Raw genomic sequence first — 25,718 nt, forward strand, 5'->3', positions numbered from 1 at the left:
ACTGCTTTCTCTGGCCTTAATCAAAACAAAGAAAAGGACGGACCTGTTCCGAATAATCGATTTGATCTGCGATCAACACTCCTCCCTGGCATGCGCACTTCCTCAATTTTACAACAGCAATATGGTACCTCCAATTGTAGTGTCGCCTGTCACAAGGTAAATCTATATTTATTTTATGAAATTGTGTTGTATAACTAACTTCATTGAAATCATATGATGAATACAAAATGTTATGTCAGACGTCTGGCCCGTTTACTAACGTGAACTTTCATATGACATTGACTGTTTAAATCCAATGAGGGTTAGTCAGCTAGCTAACTAACGTTGACTAACGATATGCCTGCCACAAAACTAGCCAAACGTAACTAAATAATCCTGCCAAACCAAAATCAATGACTATAGTAGTTTAGTTCATTGACCTGTAATAAGTATTGATGACACCGGGCTAATTTATAGACTTGCATGGATAACTGGGGGCGTTCCTATTCATCTAAGAGGTAGTCTTGCTAACATGTCAGACTAACTTTGGGTGCGTTCGTAAATTCACTATGGGTGTTCGTAAATGTGGAACGTTGTCAGATTGTCCGTTGGTAAATTCAGAGAATTTCGCTCTCGGAGCATTCAGAGCGCACACTGGACGCTTTGTCAGTCAAGCACCCAAGGTAACTGGCTAACGTTGGCTAGCTTGCTGACTAGCTACCTCCAGACACATGAGAGAACACCTCACTCTGACCTTTTTACTCGCCCTAGCAGAGCTGGTTAGGCTGTTTTCATGTTATCCAGAGCGTTGGTGACTGTAACATGCTGACCACACCGTGTGCGCGAACATTGCAAAATACATTTACACATGCATGTTATTCAATCATTGCACCCACACTGCTCGCGCATAATGGAGTTTCTGCATGGCCAGCCGCTAAAATAGAACTTGGTTCTTTTTGTGATGCTCAAACGCTCCCATCTCCTCATTGGTTTTTAGGCGCATATACCCACGTGAGTGATTGAAAGCTGAACTGAGGTCCACACTCAGTTCATCTGTGGTAATGCACCGTAAAGGTGGTTGCCAACCGCCATTTAAAGTCCAAAGAAGTTAAAAAGAAGCCTGCAGGAATTTACAATTTTATCTGTGGATTAATTGTCGGAGTAGAGGACCTTGTACATTTCAGGTAAAATAACAACCCAACGTTTATATCCCAGGACAAATTAGCTAGCAACAGCAAGCTAGCTAGCTAAATTGCCATACATGTTTAATGCTTTTTGACCTGTCCCCAAATTAATATAATTGGTTCAGAATTTGTTTTGATATTTCAACCTGTGTCCTGATCGCGTCTTGTGTGGGTGACAAAGGGTGTTGAGCATTCGTAAATTCATATTAGTTTGCGCTCGGTCACGCTCAGATGAGAGTGCTCTGAAATCGGAGTAGATAACCAGAGCAAATTTATGAACGCGCCCTTTAATTAAATATTCTGCCAAAAGACGATTGAAAGTCAACCAGTTTAGATAGAGGTCAATACTTTTAAGCTGGGTAAATCAACTAATTCATTTTCCTTTATTTCAGACGGCAAGGTGGTCATTCTTGCTCATTGGCATGTTCTATGGAAAACAGAGATATGGTAAGTAAAATTACATTTTAATTTTATTTAGCATACGCTCTTATCCAGAGCGACTTACAAAAGCAATTCGGGTTAAGTGCCTTGCTCAAGGGCACATCAACAGATTTTTCACCTAGTCGGCTCGGGGATTCAATCAGTTTTTTTTGGTCACTGGCCCAACGCTCTTAACCGCTAGGCTACCTGCCTCCCTACAAGATATAAGATTGTGTTAATGTCACCCGAGGGTATTTTGAATGATCATAATTGCAATGTTACTGAATGTCGTCTCTGCGTTTCCGTTAGACTATCTGAAGCCAAGAGCTGAGGAAGAGAGGCGTGTTGAGGAAGCAGAGAAGAAGATACGAGAGGAACAGGAAAGAATAGCCAAAGCACTTGCGGAAGGTAAATAGTAAACCCATCAGAATGTTAGGGGAGATGAATAGCTGATGGTATCATACAGGTCTTATCATGCTGGGATAACTGTTGATCTCAGGCAGCTGTATAGGCATAGCAGATTTTTCGACCAACCTTTTCTTTGCGATACTTTCTTTGTCCTTGATTAGGCGAGTTATAAACTTGTGTGTACAGTTACAGGTGGTACTCCAAAAAACAGAATATTCAGAACAATATTAATCAAGTGAGATTTTTATTTATTGGACCTTTATTTTAACAGTGTGTATGTCTTTGTTTTGGTCACACTGTGATGCACTGTCATCTACCTTTACACTTGGCCACGTCGCATAGAAATCAGTAGTTCCTGCAAAGATGTTAGAAAATGCGAGATGTGCAGTAGCTTCGATGATGAGGAACCTCTTCACGCGGTGCAAAAAGTAGATTTCATGTTTTTCTAAATATTCTCTGGTTTTTGGAGTACCACCTGCAACTGGACACAGAAGTTTATAAGGCAACGGTGCCTCTCCTAATCGAGAACGAAGAAAGGGTCGCCAAGAAAAGGCTATTTGAAAAATCTCCTGCTATGCCTATACAGCTGCTGAGATCAATGGTTATCTCAGCATGATAAGAACTCTATGATACCATCAGCTAGAGGATGCCGTGAAGATGTAACTGAAGAAATGTTTGATTTGAGCATGGAGTGTGAAGCATGTTTTTTATTTTCTCCCCCACAGCCTCTGAAGACACCATCCTGAAATGAACTTATGGATCTACTCTGTCATGTTAGAAGAAGAATAAATGAATGATAAACATAATTAATTGAATGTATTACAGAATTCTTCTCTGGTATATCTGTTTAGATAGTAATGTGCTTAGTTATTAGTATAATACTAACAACGTCCAGTACTCTCAAAACACATCCAAAATGTGTTTTGACATCCAAATTCAACCAGATGTCGAACTTCTTTTACCCAGATGTTTCACAAATTCTCTGTGAAATATTTTGAATAATTTTAATCTCAAATCGGAGTACATTTGTCTATACCCTTGTGTATTCTACTGTCTAAATGGAGAGGAATAAATAGTAAAGCTAACTGTCTGGTTCCCAGGTGTATACTGTATGTCTGGGACTGTTGCCCTGCCCTTCAATGATAGGACAAAGGACTAGGTTGTAATCCAGGCCCAGTTTAGCATAAATCCCAGGATTCAGGTCATAGGCCAATCTAAGAAAGTGCTGAGTCAACACTACTGCCACACACTCTTCTGCCTAGGTTCAACCATGGAGATAGATTGAGGACTAGTGCCGAAATGCAGACGCCTTTTGGGACAGATAAATTATGCGATGTATAAGTGTATGGGTTTAACACAGAATAGTCATCTACCTGGCCAATTTGTGATTACTTTCATGAATATTTGACATGCACATACTTTTTTTATAATCTGAAAGCATTTTGTTGTAACTTGTTCTTGCATTTCTATCTGTATGCTGCTGGGCCAGGGGTAACTTAGATACTTTGACCCAACCTCTGGCCATATGCATACAAACAATAGGATATTTTACAAATTAGGTTTCCTGTTATACAAAACTGACAAGATACCATTAGACAAAATGCATCCTTTAAAAATTAATTTGCTTTATTTTGGTAATTGTAGATAGCACATACAGAGCTTCAGAATTCTGGTCATATTTACATGCAAATATTTGTAACAGCAAATTGGGTAATAAAATGTTAGTTGCAATTTTTAATGGTATGATATTGGAAAGATTAAGCAAAAATAATTGCTGCTTCTAATAAATGGGTACTTGATATTTAGTTTAATGTCAACAGAGCATAACAGTAATGTTGCACTGACGTTCATAGAGGAAATCTATGTATTACCTCTTAATCATCTGAAAAAATATACTATAATTTAAATATATTTACAGCAGGAGACTATTTACAAGTGATTACATCTATCAAAGCATAGATACCCCATAGAAAGTGAGGCTGCTATAAGAACATGATTATTCTTTGTTCATAACGAGTACTAGGAGATTCTATGGATCCACTGAGTCGGCTCTTATCAGAATCAAGGCCACTGGCTTCAATAACTATACCGAGGGATGGGACTTTGACCATTATCCTCAGTGGACCATTTGGAAATCCATCCATATTGTTATATTGATCATACACACACATAATTTGAGACATATTGTATCTTGTTTTTACCTTAAGTATGTCTCATTCAAATATTCTAAAATAAACAGTGAACAATTACATATTGAGAATGATTGTTTTTTTCAAAATGAAGCATTTCTAGTTCAGTGTTGATAGCCAGGGACTGGAACAGACCTTCCTGAAAATGTCAACTCCTTTCTCTCCTTTCTCAGTACAATACATTGTAAATATACACACACAGAGAATCTCGACTGTCTTGACTTCAGTCTTTCTATAACATTTACCTTGCTGTACTTAAACAGCACGGGACAATACGGTAACAATTAGTTGACAACAAAACTATCACATAGCAACCCACAACAAGGGATAACGTTACCCTGTAATAGAGTGAAATCAGAAAACACACAAATACCGTGGGTGCTTTTTTTGTCCTATTTCACACATGTACAAGTGTGTATTAATACTCATGTGAATTGGAAATGTGTTTTTTGCATATCCCAACCCCCTCAGAGAATGGGGTCATGGCCAGAGTTTGCCATTATCAATGGTGACCCAGGAGCAATTAGGGTTAAGTGCCTTGCTCAAGGGCACAGACAGATTTTTTACTTTGTCGGCTCAGGAGTTCGAACTAGCAACCTTTCGGTTACTGGCCCAACGATCTAACTGCTAGTCTAGCTACCGCCATGGCGTATGTGGACGCTAACCTTACTACTGCATAATCTACTTTTGATTACCATTAGGGTAAACACATTCTCTCATGTAAATGATGACTGACTGGAAGGTATGAAGAACAACGTAAGTCACGGTAATTACACTGTTGATGTAATATTGGATTCTTGATGAATCCACCAAGGTTTTGTATAACAACTGCCCCTGAATAAGGCAGTTAACCCACTGTTCCTAGGCCGTCATTGAAAATAAGAATTTGTTCTTAACTGACTTGCCTGGTTAAATAAAGGTAAAAGGAATGTAAAAAAAATACGGAATACTGTTAATGATTTATTTAACAGTATTCTGTATGAAAAAGGTCGAATGAGAAGCAATGCATAATAATGTTATATTCATAGGACATTCCACATATGTTTAGAAACAAATTTTTCAGAATTTAGTGATTTCTTGTTCCTTAAATTGGTTGATAAAGACCTTCAGGAACTTAGTGTACATACGTTTAAAAAGTTCAAAGTGGTACAAAAAAAAATAAAAAATCCACTAAGACGCATACTCTCCACGCGTCTACTTGCTATCAGAACGTGCAGGATTCCTCCGAAGGTCGTGGAACATATTGACGGGTAACTTCTAAAATATGGATTTGCCAATGCAACTAATGACAACTACCCTTCAACTGAAGGAAGAAACTTGACTGTTGTGTCCATAATGTGCCAACATGGGTCTGTAACCAGCAGGTCCAACTGCTTTTCTGCATGACTGCTAAATAGTCCCTCTGGCTCTTCTCCAAGGCTCTGATATGCTGTGAGTGCAGGCTGTCTTTCCACAGCTGCTCTGAGGTGAGGCTGGCACTGCCCCGGCCGGCAGCAAGACTGTGTGGCTGTGATGTATCCTGGAGTGATCTACCTCAAACGGGCTCTAGCACACTGAGCACGTCTTGGACCCTGTACATTACAAGAATAGAAAATAAAGTACGTGCTAAGGATCATCTGTGTTACTTTTACTGCAGACAAAATGCTATCTAAACTACAGAGCAATAATGCAATATATCCTCCACTCTGACCTGACTGGGCTTCCAGGATGGCCTGCTTGGCCTCGTACTCTTCCTGCTTGGCCTTCCACTCCTTCCTGTTGTTCAGGAGGCCATCATACATTGGCTGGATGGCCGGATGGAAGCGGGAGAATTCCTGATGGAAACATAAACTAGCGAGCTCTATTTCTGACAGTCAAGCCAGCTAACTAAATAATGCTTCTCTGAATGACAGTTGTGCATTTAGTAATTCTATACATCCAATAGAAGGTATGATTCATGGTTTACTTTGTGCTTAGCAATAGATGTGAAGCTGAGAGATGTAGCTAGTCTGAAAAAGGGGTAGTACATACTGTACCTTGTAGATGAATGTGCAGACAAAGTCAATGAAACCACACTGCAGCTTGGGCAGTTGGCCAGCGCAGTTTCTGTCCATCATGGTCTGGGGGAAAGGAGGGAGAAAAACATGATTAAACGCACAACACACACACACTCACAACAGATATACTTACAATGGGTTGTTTTTGAAGAACTTCCCTTTCCAAGTCACCCTGCTCCCAGAACTCAGCTGCTTCAGACAGTGCCACCTGGATGAAGCCAGACAGTCCCAAGTATTTCACTATGTTGGACAGATGTATTGATTTACAGAAACACAAAAGCTTCTGCTAAAATGTCTTCAAGGTATATAATTGGGCTATAATCTGAGGATCTCCTCACCTTGCTTTGCACCTCCCATGGTTTAGTGATGGCTGACAGGTCACATGCTGTCATCATCATGGCCCTTTGAGGGGAATTATTGAAGGTTCAGAGCAAAGTAGAAGTGCAAAGATAAGATCCAATGTGCATTTTATAATCCTACATATCCCACTATTACTACAATCCTCCCCCTACCATGAACTGCACTCACAAGACAATCTCTTTCCTGGTCGTCTCCAGTGACATCCAGTCCACCCACTTCTTCTCATCTTCGTAGGTCTTTGATAGGTCAACAATCTTCTGGAACATTGTTCGCTTCCTGGTGACATTGGAAAAAGTCCAAACAGAGATTTATACATTCTGTTAAAGTTATAAGCTGTGCATTGTGAAATCTTGTTTTCCGCAAATTTACAGGGCTAAGTAGGAATGAATGTTGCAACTAAAGCTGTGAAAAACAAACATTTGGATTAACAGTGCTTCAATATGCAGAGAAAGTCCATATTGACAACAATACATTCTTCCTAAGATTTCTATAGGGCATAGAAAACGTATTGCAGTTAATTACATACACTTTTTTTGCATTAACATTCCTGCACGGACTCTCAAGCAAACACACTGGACACTACCAACAAACTCACACTAACACGCCAACACACACATACAGTACACACATTTACATGTACAGTTGAAGTCAGAAGTTTATACACCTTAGCCAAATACATTTAAACTCAGTTTAGACAATTCCTGACATTTAATCAGAGTAAAAATTCCTTGTCTTAGGTCAGTTAGGATCACCACTTTATTTTCAGAATGTGAAATGTCAGAATAGTAGAGAGAATTAGTATTAGTATTAGATTTATTTCAGCTTTTATTTCTTAGATTTATTTCAGCTTTTATTTCTTTCATCACATTCCCAGTGAGGTTTACATACACTCAATTAATATTTGGTAACATTGCCTTTAAATTGTTTAACTTGTGTCAAATGTTTTGGGTGGCCTTCCACAAGCTTCCCACAATAAGTTTGGTGAATTTTGACCCATTCCTCCTGACAGAGCTGGTGTAACTGAGTCAGGTTTGTAGGCCTCCTTGCTCGCACATGCTTTTTCAGCTCTGCCCACACATTTTCTATAGGATTTAGGTCAGGGCTTTGTGATGGCCACTCCAATACCTTGACTTTGTTGACCTTAAGCCATTTTACCACAGCTTGGGGTCATTGTCCATTTGGAAGACCCATTTGCAACTAAGCTTTAACTTCCTGACTGATGTCTTGAGATGTTTCTTCAATATATCCACATAATTTTCCTACCTCATGATGCCATCTATTTTGTGAAGTGCACCAGTCCCTCCTGTGCAGCAAAGCACCCCCACAACATGATGCTGCCACCCCCCGCTTCACGGTTTGGATGGTGTTCTTCTGCTTGCAAGCCTCCCCCTTTTTCCTCCAAACATAATGATGGTCATTATGGCCAAACAGTCCTATTTTTGTTTCATCAGACCAGAGGACATTTCTCCAAAAAGTACGATCTTTGTCCCCATGTGCAGTTGCAAACCGTAGTCTGGCATTTTTATGGCGGTTTTAGAGCAGTGGCTTCTTCCTTGCTGAGCAGCCTTTCAGATTATGTCGATATAGGACTCGTTTTACTGTGGATATAGATACTTTTGTACCGGTTTCCTCCAGCATCTTCACAAGGTCCTTTGCTGCTGTTCTGGGATTGAACCAAAGTACGTTCATCTCTAGGAGACAGAACGCGTCTCCTTCCTGAGCGGTATGACGGCTATGACGACTGCTCCCAAGGATAAACCAGACTTGTGGAGGTCTACAATTGTTTTTCTGGGGTCTTGGCTGATTTCTTTTGATTTCCCATGATGTCAAGCAAAGAGGCACTGAGTTTGAAGGTAGGCCTTGAAATACATCCACAGGTACACCTCCAATTGACTCAAATGATGTCATTTAGCCTATCAGAAGCTTCTAAAGCCATGACATCATTTTCTGGAATTTTCCAAGCTGTTTAAAGGCACAGTCAACTTAGTGTATGTAAACTTCTGACCCACTGGAATTGTGACACAGTGAATTATAAGTGAAATAATCTGTCTGTAAACAATTGCTGGAAAAATTACTTGTGTCATGCACAAAGTAGATGTCCTAACCGACTTGCCAAAACTATAGCTTGTTTAACAAGAAATTTGTGGAGTGGTTGAAAAATGAGTTTTAATGACTCCAACCTAAGTGTATGTAAACTTCTGACTTCAAATGTACGTCCACACACACATAACACACGCACACACGCATACTGACTACACACACACACTTTCACACTCATCACATGCGCTGCTGCTACGGTCTGTGATCTATCCTGTTGCCTAGTCACTTTACCCCTTTTTTAAATTGTTTTTATTTAACGTTTATTTAACCCCTACGTGTGTGTACATAGCTACTTCAATTACCTTGAACCCTGCACACTGTCTCGGTACTCCTTGTATACTGTATAGCCACGATATTTTTACTCGTTATTGTTATTCACTGTGTATTTGTTCCTCGTGTCACTGTTTCTATTATTACACTGAACAGCTGAAGGAAGAATGTGTTGGTCCCATGTTTCGTATTCAACCTAATATTAGGTAGGTGTACCACTGTTTGGTATACTCAGTGTATTATTCATATCCAGATAGATTTGGGTGAATTTGCCGGACTAAAAATATATACTGAACCAAAATATAAACACAACGTGTAAAGTGTTGGTCCCATGTTTCATAAGTTGAAATAAAAGATCACAGACATTTGCCATAAGGATAAAAAGCTTATTTCTCTAAAAATGCTTTAACAAATGTGTTTACCTCCCTGTTAGTGAGCATTTCTCCTTTGCCTAGATAATCCATCCACCTGACAGGTGTGGCGTATCAAGAAGCTGATTAAAGAACTGCACCTTGTTCTGGGGACAATTAAAGGCCACTCTAAAATGTGCAGTTTTGTCACACAACACAATGCAAAATATGTCTCAAGTTTTGAAGGAGCGTGCAGTTGGCATGTCTACTACAGGAATGTCCACCCGAGCTGTTGCCAGAAAATTGACTGTTCATTTCTCTACCATAAGTCGCCTCCAATGTCGTTTTAGAGAATTTGGCAGTATGTCTAGCACAACCGCAGACCATGTGTAACCACGCCAACTCAGGACCTCCACATCTGGCTTCTTCACCTGCGGGATTGTCTGAGACCAGCCACCCGGACAGCTGATGAAACTGTGGGTTTGCACAACCAAAGAATTTCTGCACAAACTGTCAGAAACCATCTCAGGGAAGCTCATCTGCATGCTCATTGTCCTCACCAGGGTCTTGACCTTACTGCAGTTAGGCGTTGGCAAATGCTCACCTTCGATGGCCACTGGCACACTGGAGAAATGTGCTCTTAACAGATGAATCCCGGGTTTCAACTACCAGGCCGATGGCAGCCTGTATGGTGTCGTGTGGGCGAGCGGTTTGCTGATGTCAAGGTTCTGAACAGAGTGCACCATGGTGGCGGTGGAGTTATGGTATGGGCAGGCATAAGCTACGGACAACAAACACAATTGCATTTTATCATGTCATTCATCCACCGCCATCACCTCATGTTTCAGCATGATAATGCACAGCCCCATGTCGCAAGGGTCTGTACACAATTCCTGGAAGCTGAAAATGTCACAGTTCTTCCATGGCCTGCATACTCACCAGACATGTCACCCATTGAGCATGTTTGGGATGCTCTTTAATGACGTGTACGACAGCGTGTTCCAGTTCCCGCCAATATCCAGCAACTTCACACAGCCATTGAAGAGGATTGGGACAACGTTCCACAAGCCACAATCAGCAGCCTGATCATTTCTATGCGAAGGACATGTGTTACGCTGCATGAGGAAAATGGTGGTCTGATCCACGCCCCTACCTTTTTTTAAGGTATCTGTGATCAACAGATGCATATCTGTATTCCCAGTCATGTGAAATCCATAGATTAGGGCTAATTTCCTTATATGAATTGTAACTCAGTAAAATCTTTGAAATTCTTTCATGTTAAGTTTATATTTTAGTTCAGTGTGTTTTTATCTTTACCTCTGCATTGTTGGAAAAGGAGCCGTAAGTAAGCATTTCACTAGTCTACACCTGTTGTTTACGAAGCATGTGACAAATAAAATGCTATTACTCACTTGAAATAGAGTTGCAAGTCTGTTGCAATGATGGCAATGTCCAGGAGGTGGATGGCATGCTCGTTCTGTCTTCTGTTGAGGTTCTGGTAGATATTCAAGGACTGGTGGGAGGGAGGAGGAATTAGACGAAAGCGTCATGTGATCAACATGGAAGCAAAGAGTACCAATTAATAAATAATTGACATTAAAGGTGCTACTGCAGTAGTTGAGATACAAACGCCTTACGTACCTCGTCTGCCAGAAGGAACTTGCTAAATTCTAGATGATGCCTCTCCAGGACAGACGAGCCGTGAAGCTTGGCTAGCGGATTACCAGATCTGTCGATGAGGAGGGACCAGACCACTCACTGTACAGGGAGCTCATCATAAGCCATTCATCACACAAAGCTAATCCAAGTGCTTCTCTACATTTACAGTTGCGATGAGAGAGATAGTAAAAGAAGAGACCTAGAAATATATGAAGGGCTGGTTGTACCAACTCTCAGAGAGCAGAGATTCCCAGGAGTACTCACTTCACCTGGTAGAGGTTGTTTGTCCCCCTGTGGTCGATATCATGGAGAAAAGCAGAGGTGATCATGGCCATCACCTCCAGATCTGTGTAGTACCTTTTCATGTTCCCTGTCTGACACAACAAAACACAGCAGTTTGACATTAAGAATTAGAGATGTCTTTTAATTATGTCTTTCAGTTAAGTTTTTGCTCAAATACAGATTGTTGTCGCAGAGAATATTCCTGTGCAGCCGAAAATGCCAATTGTAGTATATTTGAGGTTTAAAAAGGCTTGATTTAAAAGGCTTGTTAGGATAAATCAGACTTGATTTATCCTAACAAAAAGCATATCAACCCCATGAAAAAAATCCATTAATTATAATTCACATTTCATGTTGCTGCAGGATTATTTTCCTAATGTGAGAAACTAGTCAAATAAGGATATCTGTAAGAAAATATGCCTTTTATTTTCTGTGAGACAAAATAAAGTACATTACTACTGAGGCTTAAGAACTCCTACCGTCAACAGTGTGAACATAGTCTGCCCAACATTGAAACCGTGGCGCCAGTTGTGATAGGTGATTTTCCTGTAGCCTTTGCTGATAGAGAACAGGAAGCGCACCAGAACCTGTTGAAATAAATAAAGATGCCTGATGGTTTTCATGGGATTTGGAAGTAGAGCATTAGAACATAAACAGATATTATGGGAGAGCAATAAATTAACTAATGACAAACAGCATACATATATGTTCATATATACAGTATATTCAGTGTATTTGCTCAAATTGACACTTCCCCAGCATTGAAAGATGTTGCAGTACAGATCATGATTGTACAGTAACGTTACCTCCTGTGGAACCTGGAACTTCTTGACCACTCCAACCTCATAGTACATCTGGATCCCACACATCACCAGCTCCAGCTCTGTGCAGTCAAAGTCAGAGAACCCGAACTCGTAGATCTCAAACTTCTTGGGGCCAGGTAGTTCTTTTTTCTGTGTTATAATGCATGATTATTATGGCATTATTAACAGCAAACTCAACATACGGCCATATGAATGTAGAGGTTTCAAACTGTTATTCTACAAATATAACGTGGTAATACCAGAATCTGCAGAAACTCATCCTCTTCACAGTCACAGGGCTCTCTGTCGAAATACTGCCTGGTTTTCTAACATACATGAAACAACAATGAGTGTCAAACATTAAAACAATACTTATAGATCTTTGGTGTGTACAATATCTTTGAGCAAGTCTTCACCAGGATTTGCTGTATTTCGTCATCACGGCACTTGACGTGGTAGAGAACCATGTCCTGGGCTATGTCTTTCCGGTTCTCCATCATTTTCATCCTGTCATTAGTGTCTGTGTTGAGGTGGGACCAGCCCAGGAAGTTAGTCATAGCCTGGGGAGACAGACAGAAACAATGTCATTCAGAGTAGGTTTATTCAGTAGCCAACATGGTGAAACTTGGTGAAGACTTGAAAGTCCTGATGAAGACAAGTGGGGAAGGTGGGCAACAACACCTCTGCCACACTGGTCCTCAATATGCGGGCCCCACAGGGGAGTGTGCTCAGCACCCTCCTGTACTCCATGTTCACCCATGACTCCCTCCAAGTCAACAAAACAAAGGAGCTGATCGTGGACTACAGGAGACAGCAGAGAGAGCACACCCCCATCCACATCGACGGGGCCATAGTGCAGAGGGTCAAAAGCTTCAAGTTCCTCAGCGTGCACAATACTGACAACTTGAAAGGGTCCCTTCACACAGACAACAAGGTGAAGACGGTGCAACAGCGCCTCTTTAACCTCAGGAGGCTGACAAAATTCGGCTTGGCCCCTAAGACCCTTACAAACTTCTACAGATGCACCACTGAGAGCATTGTCGGCCTGTACCACCCGCCTGGTATGGCAATTGCACTTCCCACAACTGCAGGGCACTCCAGAGGGTGCTGCGATCAGCCCAACACATCACTGCCTACCCTGCAGGATATCTACATCACCCGGTGTCACAGGAACGCTAAGAATATCATCAAGGACCTCAGCCACCCGAGCCACGGCTTGTTCACCCCGCTACCATCTAGAAGGCAGAGACAGTACAGGTGCAACAAAGCTGAGACTGAGAAACAGCTTCTATCTCCAGGCCATGCAAATAATACAAATAAAATTGAAATTATTGGAATTCACTCTGCCCTGAACTTTAGTCACTGTTCTAGCCGGCTACCACCCAGTACTCTACCTTTCACCTTGAGACTGCTGTCCAATTTACACTGAGAACTGGTCACTTTATTGATGTTTACATACTGTTTTACCAATTTTACCCATATATACATACACGCTACCGTTCAAAAGTTTTGGGTCACTTAGAAATGTCCTTGTTTTTGAAAGAAAATAACATTGTTTTACCTTTAAAATAACATCAAATTGATCAGAAATACAGTGTAGACATTGTTAATGTTCTAAATGTCTATTGTAGCTGGAAACAGCTGATTTTTAAGGGAATATCTACATAGGGCGTGCAGAGGCCCATTATCAACAACCATCACTCCTGTGTTCCAATGGCACGTTGTGTTAGCTAATCCAATTTTATCATTTTAAAAGTCTAATTGATCATTAGAAAACCATTTTGCAATTATGTTAGCACAGCTGAAAACTGTTGTTCTGACTAAAGAAGCAATAAAACTGTCCTTCTTTAGACTGGTTTAGTATCTGGAGCATCAGCATTTGTGGGTTCGATTACAGGCTCAAAATGGCCAGAAACAAAGGCTTTTCTTCTAACTCGTCAGTCTATTCTTGTTCTGAGAAATGAAGGCTATTCCATGCAAGAAATTGCCAAGAAACTGAAGATCTCGTACAACGCTGTGTACTACTCCCTTCACAGAACAGCGCAAACTGTCTCTAACCAGAATAGAAAGAGGAGTGGGAGGCCCCCGTGCACAACTGAGCAAGAGGATAAATACATTAGTGTCTAGTTTGAGAAACAGATGCCTCACAAGTCCTCAACTGGCAGCTTCATTAAATAGTACCCGCAAAACACCAGTCTCAATGTCAACAGTGAAGAGGCGACTAAAGATTCTGGCCTTCTAGGCAGAGTTCCTCTGTCCAGTGTCTGTGTTCTTTTGCCCATCTTAATCTTTTCTTTTCATTGGCCAGTCTGAGATATGGCTTTTTCTTTGGAACTCTGCCTAGAAGGCCAGCATCCCGGAGTCGCCTCTCACTGTTGACGTTGAGGCCGGTGTTTCATCAAGGATCTCTCTGTACTTGCTCCGTTCATCTTTGCCTCGATCCTGATTAGTCTCCCAGTCCCTGCTGCTGAAAAAATCCCCACAGCATGCTGCATGCTTCACTGTAGGGATGGTGCCTGGTTTCCTCCGGACCTGGCGCTTGGCATTCAGACCAAATAGTTCAATCTTGCTTTCATCAGTCCGGAGAATCTTGTTTCTCATGGTCTGAGAGTCTTAAGGTGCCTTTTGGCAAACTCCAAGCAGGCTGTCATGTGCCTTTTACTGAAGAGTGGCTTCTGTCTGGCCACTCTACCATAAAGGCCTGATTGGTGGAGTACTGCAGAGATGGTTGTCCATTTGGAAGGTCCTCCCATCTCCACAAAGGAGTTCTAGAGCTCTGTCAGAGTGACCATTGGGTTCTTGGTCACCTCCCTGACCAAGGCCATTCTCTCCCGAATGCTCACTTTGGCGGCCAGCTCTAGGAAGAGTCTTGGTAGTTCCAAAGTTTTTCCATTTAAGATTGATGGAGCCCTGGTCTAACGCACTGCATCGCTGTGCTAGCTGTGCCACTAGAGATTCTGGGTTCAATTCCAGGCTCTGTCACAGCCGGCCGCGACCGGGAGACCGGGAGACCCACTCCTGTAACCCGTTGTCCGGGTTACAGGAGGGTTTGGCAGGCTGGGCGCAGTGCACGCTGACATTTTTGAAAAAGCTGTTGCGCAGCAACTCACTGCCTTCCCGAAGACAAACAATGTATACAAAACGCTTCAGTCTAGTTTTAGACACCATCATAGCACTGAGACTGCACTTGTGAAGGTGGTAAATTAATGGCGTCAGACCGAGGCTCTGCATCTGTCCTGGTGCTCCTAGACCTTAGTGCTGCTTTTGATACCCTCGATCACCACATGCTTTTGGAGAGATTGGAAACCCAAATTGGTCTACACGGACAAGTTCTGACCTGGTTCCACTATATATTTTACCTCTTGGTGATGTCATTCGGAAACATAATGTTAACTTTCACTGCTATGCGGATGACACACAGCTCTACATTTTGATGAAACATGGTGAAGCCCCAAAATTGCCCTCCCTGGATGCCTGTGTTTCAGACATAAGGAAGTGGATGGCTGCAAATGTTCAACTTTTAAACTCTGACAAAACAGAGATGATTGTTCTAGGTCCCAAGAAACAAAGAGATCTTCTGTTAAATATGTAAATTAATCTTGATGGTTGTACAGTCGTCTCAAATAAGACTGTGAAGGACCTTGGTGTTACTCTGGACCCTGATCTCTCTTTTGACGAACATATCAAGACTGCTTCAAGGACAGCTTTTTTCCATCTACGTAACATTACAAAAATCAGAAACTTTCTCTCCAAAAATGATGCAGAAAAATGTATCCATGCTTTTGTCACTTCTAGGTTAGACTACTGCAATACTCTACTTTCTGGCAACCCAGATAAAGCACTAAATAAACTTCAGTTAGTGCTAAACACAGATGCTAGAATCTTGACTAGAACCAAAAAATTGTATCATATTACTCCAGTGCTAGCCTCTCTACACTGGCTTCCTGTTAAGGCAGGGGCTGATTTCAAGGTTTTACTGCTAACCTACAAAGCATTACATGGGCCTGCTCCTACCTATCTTTGCGATTTGGTCCTGCCGTACATACCTACATGTACGCTATGATCACAAGACGCAGGCCTCCTTATGGTCCCTAGAATTTCTAAGCAAACACCTAGAGGCAGGGCTTTCTCCTATAGAGCTCAATTTTTATGGAATGGTCTGCCTATCCATGTGAGAGACGTAGACTCGGTCTCAACCTTTAAGTCTTTATTGAAGACTCATCTCTGCAGTAGGCCCTATGATTAATTGTTGTCTGGCCCAGGAGTGTGAAGGTGAACGGAAAGGCACTGGAGCAACGAACTGCCCTTGCTGTCTCTACCTGGCTGGTTCCCCTCTCTCCACTAGGATTCTCTGCCTCTAACCCTATTACAGGGGCCGAGTCACTGGCTTACTGGTGCTCTTCCATGCCGTCCCTAGGAGGGGTGTGTCACTTGAGTGGGTTGAGTCACTGACGTGATCTTCCTGTCCAGGTTGGCGCCCCCCCCCTTGGGTTGTGCTGTGGCGGAGATCTTCGTGGGCTATACTCGGCCTTGTCTGAGGATGTTAAGTTGGTGGTTGAAGATATCCCTCTAGTGGTGTGGGGGCTGTGCTTTGGCAAAGTGGGTGGGGTTATATCCTGCCTGTTTGGCCCTGTCCGGGGTATTGTCGGACGGGGCCACAGTGTCTCCCGACCCCTCCTGTCTCAGCCTCCAGTATTTATGCTGCAGTAGTTTATATGTCGGGGGGCAGGGTCAGTCTGTTATATCTGGAGTATTTATCCTGTCTTATCCGGTGTCCTGTGTGAATTTAAGTGTGCTCTCTCTAATTCTCTCTTTTTTCCTTTTTTTCTCTCTTTCTTTCTCTCTTTCTCTCTTTCTTTCTTTCTTTCTCTCTCTTGGAGGACCTGAGCCCTAGGACCATGCCTCGGGACTACCTGGCCCGATGACTCCTTGCTCTCCCCAGTCCACCTGGCCGTGCTGCTGCTCCAGTTTCAACTGTTCTGCCTGCGGCTATGGAACCCTGACCTGTTCACCGGACATGCTACCTGTCCCAGACCTGCTGTTTTCAACTCTCTAGAGACAGCAGTAGTGGTAGAGATACTCTGAATGATCGGCTATGAAAAGCCAACTGACATTTACTCCTGAGGTGCTAACCTGTTGCACCCTCGACAACTACTGTGATTATTATTATTTGACCCTGCTGGTCATCTATGAACATTTGAACATCGTGGCCATGTTCTGTTATACTCTCCACCCGGCACAGCCAGAAGAGGACTGGCCACCCATCATAGCCTGGTTCCCCTCTAGGTTTCTTCCTAGGTTCTGGCCTTTCTAGGGAGTTTTTCCTAGCCACCGTGCTTCTACACCTGCAATGCTTGCTGTTTGGGGTTTTAGGCTGGGTTTCTGTACAGCATTTTGTGACATCAGCTGATGTAAGAAGGGCTTTATAAATACATTTGATTGATTGATTGACACGGTTGCCAGGTGTACTGTGTTTCCTCTGACACATTGGTGCAGCTAGCTTCCGGGTTAAGCGGGCATTGTGTCAAGAAGCAGTTCAGCTTGGCTGGGTTGTGTTTCGGAGGACACACGGCTCTCAACCTTCACCTCTCCCGAGTCCATACAGGAGTTGCAGCGATGAGACAAGACTGTAACTACCAATTTGTTTCCACGAAATTGGGGAGAAAAAGGGGTAAAATAAAAAATAAACTAAATATAAAAGAATGATGGAGTCCACTGTGTTCTCGGGGACCTTCAATGCTGCAGAAATGTTTTGGTACCCTTCCCCAGATCTGTGCTTTGATACAATCCTGTCTCTGAGCTCTACGGACACTTCCTTTCTACCTGGTTTGGTTTTTGCTCTGACATGCACTTTCAACTGTGGGACCTTTATATAGACAGGTGCGTGCCTTTCCAAATCATGTCCAATCAATTCAATTTACTACAGGTGGACTCCAATCAAGTTGTAGAAACGTCTCAAGGATTATCAATGGAAACAGGTTGCATCTGAGTGTCAAAGCAAAGGGTCTGAATACCTATGTAAATAAGGCATTTCTGTTTTTTTTTTTAATATATTTGCAAACATTTCTTAAAACCTGTTTTCACTTTGTCTTTGTATTGTGTGTAGATTGCTGAGGATTTTTTTATTTCATCCATTTTACAATAACAAAAAATTGAAAAAGTTAAGGGGTCTGAATACTTTCTGAAGTCACTGTATATATATATATTCCGGTCTCTGACATTGCTCGTTCTAATATCTCTTCCTTAAAATATTTTTCGGGATTATGTGTGTATTGTTATTTTATTGCTAGGTATTACTGAACTGTTGTAGCTAGAAACACAAGCATTTCGCTGCACCTGCGATAACATCTGCAAATCTGTGTACGCTACCAACAAATTTTTATTACATTTTTTTTTAAACATTGGGAGACAGACAGTCACAATATCATTTTGAGTAAGTTCACTCAAGTCAATGTGGTCTACACAAAGCAGGAGCAGAAGAAGGCTTTCTCGAGTCACTTTACTTGACCACTTCTCTGTGAAGACAGAAGGAGTTGAGAAAACAGCTGAGTGCTGTAGTATAGTAAAGTACCTCCATTAGCTCCTCATCCTGCTGGTCGAATGGCTTCCCATCTTTCCTGTTGTAGAATGTAGCCACGCCCACAATCTCTTCCATCATGTTGACAATTGGCATGGACAGCACATTCTTTATGGTCCAACCACTGTCATCCAAGGGCTCTGACTGCATCATGGGAAGACACAAAGTAAATGCTCAACAGGAAATATACAAGTTGCTCAACTTTTTGCCAAAACTACATATAAGAATACCTGATTTTATAATGAAGCAAAATGTACCTGAAACTTGAACATCTCCTCTGTTGTGGGATTCATGATGTTACATATCTAGATATTAATAATAAACAGTACAGCATCAACAACACATGCAAATCGTGGCAATTTGAATTCTGAAAGCATTTTAAACGCTACTGGAATGCTAGTTAAAAGGGGGTACTTACAAGACCAGTTTCGGCCACATATGTGGGCAATCCGGTACACAACACCCAGTGTTCTAGAGTGGGAGTCCTGTTGTCAGGAGACAGTCAGACAGCACATTGATTATTCCTCTATACAGTGTCATACAGGGTTGTAACTACTTCGAACTATACACAAATGTTCAGAGAAAGGTGAGAGAAACATACGCGATAACTTTGATATCCTCTTTTCCATGCAAAATATAATCAATGACTTTGTAGAATATGACTTCCTAGAATCACAGATAACCCAAAAAAAATTCACAAATGAGAATTTGCAGAACAAAGGCAAAACGGTAAAGAGCTGTTCATGTGGTAATAAGTAGATAGATAATAAACACTTACTCTGCCATCAGGAGTAACAGGTCCAGTGTAGGGGGGCTGATCTCCCATCAACACTGGCCAGATGTCAAAGAACTCCTATAGCAACAAAGCAATGACACAGATGGATTGTCACACACAGCATATTAATAATATACTGTATAGTGCCATATGAGCTATGTCATGTAGGCTACAGTATTACCAAGGACCCATAATAACTTCTTTATGATGCCTAAATGGCTTGGTCATTCTTGAATTACTGTGGCATTTACGCCCCTCACCTTTGCAACCATGAAAAATCACTTGAACATGACAAATAGTTACATATCATACCTATTTTTGTTTATATTTTACTGATTATCAATGATAAAACATAATGCAAGTACTTTATACTGTAAAACTTTATGTTTGTGCCTTAAAGTAAATGGACTGGTCCCAGTTGTGATGAGAGGAGTTGTAGTGACATGTTTGGGATTTGGAGATATCTATCTAATATTTTCAATGCAAGAAAGTAATCAAAAGTATTGCATGTATTGTATAGATCAATACAAATGAAGAAGGCTATTAAAATACCTTTATTTAAAAAAAAGTACAAATATAATATGCGTCCCTAAGTTTTATTTCATTGGTGTTACTGCCTTGAAAATCACTCATTGCATTGAGCATTCCCTCCAGTGGCAAACTGTTATCGGGGGAGGGGTCTATATTAAAGAACATTATTTGTTAATCACACCCTTTTAGTATGTCATAAACTTGAGGATTCCATTGAAAATTTGGTGTGTCTAAATCGAAAGTGTAATTGGTGTTACTCAATTTAAATGCAGGGAAATTACATTGTGCGCAACATGATTAATTATATCACTTTAATAAATTATTTTTAAACCAAACACATTTTAGACAAATGAAGTCATTTTTTTCCAAAATGCCATGCCGAAATGTCACCGCAATTGAAGAATGACCCGGCTATATGCAGACAGAGCATCACCTTCTCCTTTGTCATATCCAGTAGGCCCACAGAGTACCTGTCACAGTTCAGGTACGCCCGCACTGTATACAGGGCTTTATGGAACTGTCTCTCAATGTCTGTCAGCTCCTCAAACACCTTGTTGGCGGACCACAACAGGACCTATACCCGACAGAAATTAACAACCACAAAGGATTAGTTAAAAACCAGTTGGTTGCTATAACCATAAATGTGTGAAAGCTAAATAAGAGCCTTTTTTTGTGTGTGCACCATATTGTCATTTACAACTATTCCTTCCTCTGAATATCAGCACAGACAGCAGACTCACCTGTCCTTTTCGAGTCTCACAGTTGTACAGGTAGTTCAGCTGGTAAATCTTCAGGTTCAAAGAGGCTATTCTGAGATACTTCAGAAAAAGCTGGGAGACAGAAAATCAGAATTATTTTTAGAGTGAATTACATACGTTGATGTGTAATTAAGGTGGTAGAGGGAAAGCAAGATGGATGAATGCATGTATTGTATGTGGAAACATCAGGTGTAAATGTGACCATCCTCTTCATAAAGGCAATACAGTTTGTATGTGTTCCTTGTTGGACACGTTTGTGTTCTACAACAGCATTCAGTGTTTGTATGCTGCATATGCTTTCAGTGAACAAACTTTGGGATTGGGGAAGGCCTCTTGATTACCATTTTGTTTTTAGTCATTTAGCAGATGCTCTTATTCAGAGCAATTTACAGGAGCAATTAGGGTTAAGTGCCTTGTTCGGGAATTCAAATGAGCAACCTTTCGTTTACTGGCCCAACACTCTTAACCACTAGGCTACCTGCCTTCCATCCCCAACTAATTCAGGCTCTAACGTCATGTAATTAAAAAAAATTTAATTGTTATTTCACCTTTATTTAACCAGGTAGGCCAGTTGAGAACAAGTTCTCATTTACAACTGCGACCTGGCCAAGATAAAGCAAAGAAGCGCGACACAAACAACAACACAGAGTTACACATGGAATAAACAAACGTACATTCAGTGACACAATAGAAAAAAATCTATATACTGTGTGTGCAAATTAGGTAAGATTAGGGAGGTAAGACAATAAATAGGCCGTAGTGGCGAAGTAATTACAATTTAGCAATTAAACACTGGAGTGTGCAGATACTGGGGTGCAAAGGAGCAAAAAAATAAATAAAATAAATAACAATATGAGGATGAGGTAGTTGGATGAGCTATTTACAGATGGGCTATGTACAGGTGTAGTGATCTGTGAGCTGCTCCGACAGCTGATGCTTAAAGTTAGTGAGGGAGATATGAGTCTCCAGCTTCAGTGATTTTTGCAATTCGTTCCAGTCATTGGCAGCAGAGAACTGGAAGGAAAGGCAGCCAAAGGAGGAATAGGCTTTGGGGGTGACCAGTGAGATATACCTGCTGGAGCGTGTGCTACGGGTGGGTGCTGCTATGGTGACCAGTAATGACCTCATCATAGTATTTCCATTGTGACTGTGTGGGATTTCCCTGCTGACACATGGAGATGTGTGGATCCTATTCTCAGAGACTCACTTAATCCTCAGTACTCACATCCTCATCCTCAGTGGTGAAGTGGGGTCCAGTGGTCTTGTTCAGGGCCATGATCACAGCCACCACATCCTCTCCGTTCATGATAGGCGAGGCTAATATGTTCCTGGTTTTGTACTCTGTCAGGTCATCAACAAATGAGCTGAAGTGACTGCTCTGTATGGCAGAAAACCAAACAAATCACTGACATCAGAGATCACACATGGATGTGTTAAGATGGGTTTATAAGTCAATACATAGGCCTGGTGTTGAGCCTTTTTCAGTTTACATATCATTATAGACCAAAGATTAATACATGTTAACCTCTGGCAAATTCAAGATAAAAGACAATGTATAAAAGGGATATATGTAGCCATTCTGTTAACCTGTTAGGGCTAGGGGGCAGTATTGACACGGCCGGATAAAAAACGTACCCGATTTAATCTGGTTACTACTCCTGCCCAGTAACTAGAATATGCATATAATTATTGCCTTTGGATAGAAAACACCCTAAAGTTTCTAAAACTGTTTGAATGGTGTCTGTGAGTATAACAGAACTCAAATGGCAGGCCAAAACCTGAGAAGATTCCATGCAGGAAGTGGCCTGTCTGAGAAGTTGTGTTTCATCTTGGCTCTTTTTATTGAAGACTGAGGATCTTTGCTCTAACGTGACACTTCCTACGGCTCCCATAGGCTCTCAGAGCCCGGGAAAAAGCTGAACGATATCGAGGCAGCCTCTGGCTGAAACACATTATCGCTTTTGGCAAGTGGCCGATCAGAGTACTAAAACCCCTTCGAAGTACGGTAATGGAATATTTAGAATTGTTTTGTCACGAATTGCGCCATGCTCGTCACCCTTATTTACCCTTTCGGATAGTGTCTTGAACGCACGAACAAAACGCCGCTGTTTGGATATAACTATGGATTATTTTGAACCAAACCAACATTTGTTATTGAAGTAGAAGTCCTGGGAGTGCATTCTGACGAAGACAGCAAAGGTAATAACATTTTTCTTATAGTAAATCTGACTTTGGTGAGTGCTAAATTTGCTGGGTGTCTAAATAGCTAGCCCTGTGATGTCGGGCTATCTACTGAGAATATTGCAAAATGTGCTTTCACCGAAAAGCTATTTTAAAATTGGACATATCGAGTGCATAGAGGAGTTCTGTATCTATAATTCTTAAAATAATTGTTATGCTTTTTGTGAACGTTTATCGTGAGTAATTTAGTAAATTCACCGGCAGTGTTCGGTGGGAATGCTAGTCACATGCTAGTCACATGCTAATGTAAAAAGCTGGTTTTTGATATAAATATGAACTTGATTGAACAAAACATGCATGTATTGTATAACATAATGTCCTAGGGTTGTCATCTGATGAAGATCATCAAAGGTTAGTGCTGCATTTAGCTGTGGTTTGGGTTTATGTGACATTATATGCTAGCTTGAAAAATGGGTGTCTGATTATTTCTGGCTGGGTACTCTGCTGACATAATCTAATGTTTTGCTTTTGTTGTAAAACCTTTTTGAAATCGGACAGTGTGGTTAGATTAATGAGAGTCTTGTCTTTAAAATGGTGTAAAATAGTCATATGTTTGAAAAATTGAAGTTTTTGCATTTTTGAGGTTTTGAATAACGCGCCACGGGATTACACTGGCTGTTACGTAGGTGGGACGATTTGGTGCCACCTACCCTAGAGAGGTTAAGAAATACACTTCAATATCAAGAGTGAATGTAAATCTGGGCAATGTGAAATATAAATTTATACATTTATAAATAGCTTCATGCTGACCCCAGTGTTAACGCCCCAAGACAGGTGCCATAATCCCAGATACAGCAGGGGGTAAAGGGATATATAATAACTGGATTATGTCTGTCGAGGGGATTTATATTGTCTCCAGATATACATTTAGATGCTCCCCACAGAACATTATAGTTGCCATACTACTTTATGTGGCACCATGTTTTAACAAGAATAACATGTGAAAACGATGTGTATGTTAAAATAATCACGGATTAAATGACTATTCACTTTTTTGTCTGGCTGAACATGAACTTCATGCATCTATCTATTTTGTATTTGTTTGTTATTTGTGGCAGTAGGTACAGCTAAAATATATTATCATGTTGGAGTGTGTGACAAGGCCCTTGAAAAAGGTTATTGACACAATCACACTGAAGCCACTGGCTCCTAGACTCTGGGACACTGTCTGTCTGTACTCATCACTACCACAACATTTATGTCCTAACCTCTGGGACACTGTCTGTCTGTCTGTCCCCATCACTTCCTCTGGCCCCTATTCTCTAGGACACTGTCTGTCTGTCCCAATCACTACCACTGGCTCCTATTCTCTAGGACACTGTCTGTCTGTCCCCATCACTACCACTGGCTCCTATTCTCTAGGACACTGTCAGTCTGTCCCCATCACTACCACTGGCTCCTATTCTCTAGGACACTGTCTGTCTGTCCTAATCACTACCACAGTGTACATTTATGTTTCATTTCCACAATCTGACTCTTACCTCATTGGCATCTTTCAAATTGATGTGTTTCTTGGTCTGGGCCACATTTCCCACCACCCCAAGGTCCAGGGGGAAGACTATCTCGTGGTCAGGGTGAACCACACAGTCGTCCAGCTCAGATTCTGTGGTGATGTTGAAAAGACGCGTGGCTAGCTCCGCGATGCCGTTCCTCTCCCGGTACATGAACAGGCTGCAGCGGTCAGCTTGGATCAGGGCGACGATCCTCTTCAGGATCTTGAACACCACTTTCTCCATGTTCACATTCTCCTGCATTTCTTTGATCAGGTCGAAAAGGATCTGGCCTTCCTCTATCTGGCTCAGCTCCTGTAACATCCCAAAATCTACCTTGGACTCCGGGATCCCCGCCATCACAGAGAGGGCCCCTGGTGTGAGCTTCTTGTTGAAGTAGCCCTGGGCGAAAGCCGGGTTTCCATCCAGGAACTTCTCAACATCTTCCTTTGTCGCACTCATCTTGGATAAGGGATGTACTGGTTCTACCCCAGTCCCAGTATTCAAACCAACGGTCTCTAAAAATATGACAAAACCAATTATCTATTGATTACTGGCAAATAAAAAAGTGGACACATTCACACCATGTTATCCCAAAACACCCTGAATAAAGAGGGCAGGCAGGTTAGGCACATTAGTTAGGTCCTGCTGTGAACAGAGGATACACCTGCAATGACAGGGGAGGGAGGGCTGAGTCCAATCCCACTGTCATCAGCAAGCTTTTCTCTTAATAGTGTTGAAGGTGAACCAGGATCTGCTCATGCAAAACTGATCAGGTGATCACTATGAAGGAGGCCATCCCAGTCCAGTCCTATCATTGAGATGTATGGGGGTCTATGAGATAATAAGACAAGCCTGATGATAAAATGGCAATAATCTTTCCACCCCGGCTATATTAAGGTTCCTTAACCATCTTATACAAAAGGTCAGCTGGATAATCTCCACATGAATAGATTCATACTATCACATCTGCTACCTGTGAGTGAGACGAAGCTGGCGAGGGAGGTGTGTCATAGTCATATGTTTCGTTCATATGAACCTGCGCGTGTCTGTCCTCGTTTATGAGGGTATATGCTTACGGCATTTGCTTATGAGTGTGTATAAAATAATTCAGTCTGTAATCTTTGATATTCAGTATTATGTTAGATATAACTACTATTATTTTATAAGAAATATAAAATTGATTCAACAGTTCTTTAATCACAATATAAACCTCTGAAACTAATGGGGTCAGTCAGTACATATGCATGCAGCAAGGGGAACTGACAGACCTGACAGCAGAGGAACTGTTGATCCGAAGGCATTA

At 41.5% G+C, this 25,718-nt stretch overlaps 2 protein-coding genes across 2 annotated transcripts; one reads left to right on the forward strand and one right to left on the reverse strand.

Annotated features, from left to right (window-relative positions):
* Positions 1-48: 48 nt before the first annotated feature.
* On the forward strand, positions 49-4,240 carry LOC106568152 (ATP synthase subunit e, mitochondrial). Its single transcript, XM_045692437.1, has 4 exons — positions 49-156; positions 1,556-1,610; positions 1,893-1,991; positions 2,717-4,240. The coding sequence occupies exons 1-4, from the start codon at positions 91-93 to the stop codon at positions 2,740-2,742; spliced, it is 246 nt and encodes an 81-aa protein (XP_045548393.1). The 5' UTR covers positions 49-90; the 3' UTR covers positions 2,743-4,240.
* Positions 3,597-25,562, reverse strand: LOC106568151 (rod cGMP-specific 3',5'-cyclic phosphodiesterase subunit beta). The gene is made up of 22 exons (XM_014138229.2): positions 24,404-25,562; positions 21,907-22,059; positions 20,664-20,753; positions 20,357-20,497; positions 19,396-19,470; positions 19,219-19,283; positions 19,036-19,102; positions 18,875-18,922; positions 18,612-18,761; positions 12,457-12,600; positions 12,301-12,366; positions 12,044-12,190; positions 11,717-11,824; positions 11,220-11,329; positions 10,938-11,025; positions 10,709-10,809; positions 6,745-6,852; positions 6,555-6,618; positions 6,350-6,424; positions 6,196-6,279; positions 5,871-5,994; positions 3,597-5,751 (listed from the first exon to the last, which is right to left on the reverse strand). The coding sequence occupies exons 1-22, from the start codon at positions 24,872-24,874 to the stop codon at positions 5,726-5,728; spliced, it is 2,505 nt and encodes an 834-aa protein (XP_013993704.1). The 5' UTR covers positions 24,875-25,562; the 3' UTR covers positions 3,597-5,725.
* Between the last annotated feature and the right edge of the window lie 156 nt (positions 25,563-25,718).

Source organism: Salmo salar, chromosome ssa13, assembly GCF_905237065.1.
Source record: "Salmo salar chromosome ssa13, Ssal_v3.1, whole genome shotgun sequence".
Classification (NCBI taxonomy): Eukaryota; Metazoa; Chordata; class Actinopteri; order Salmoniformes; family Salmonidae; genus Salmo; species Salmo salar.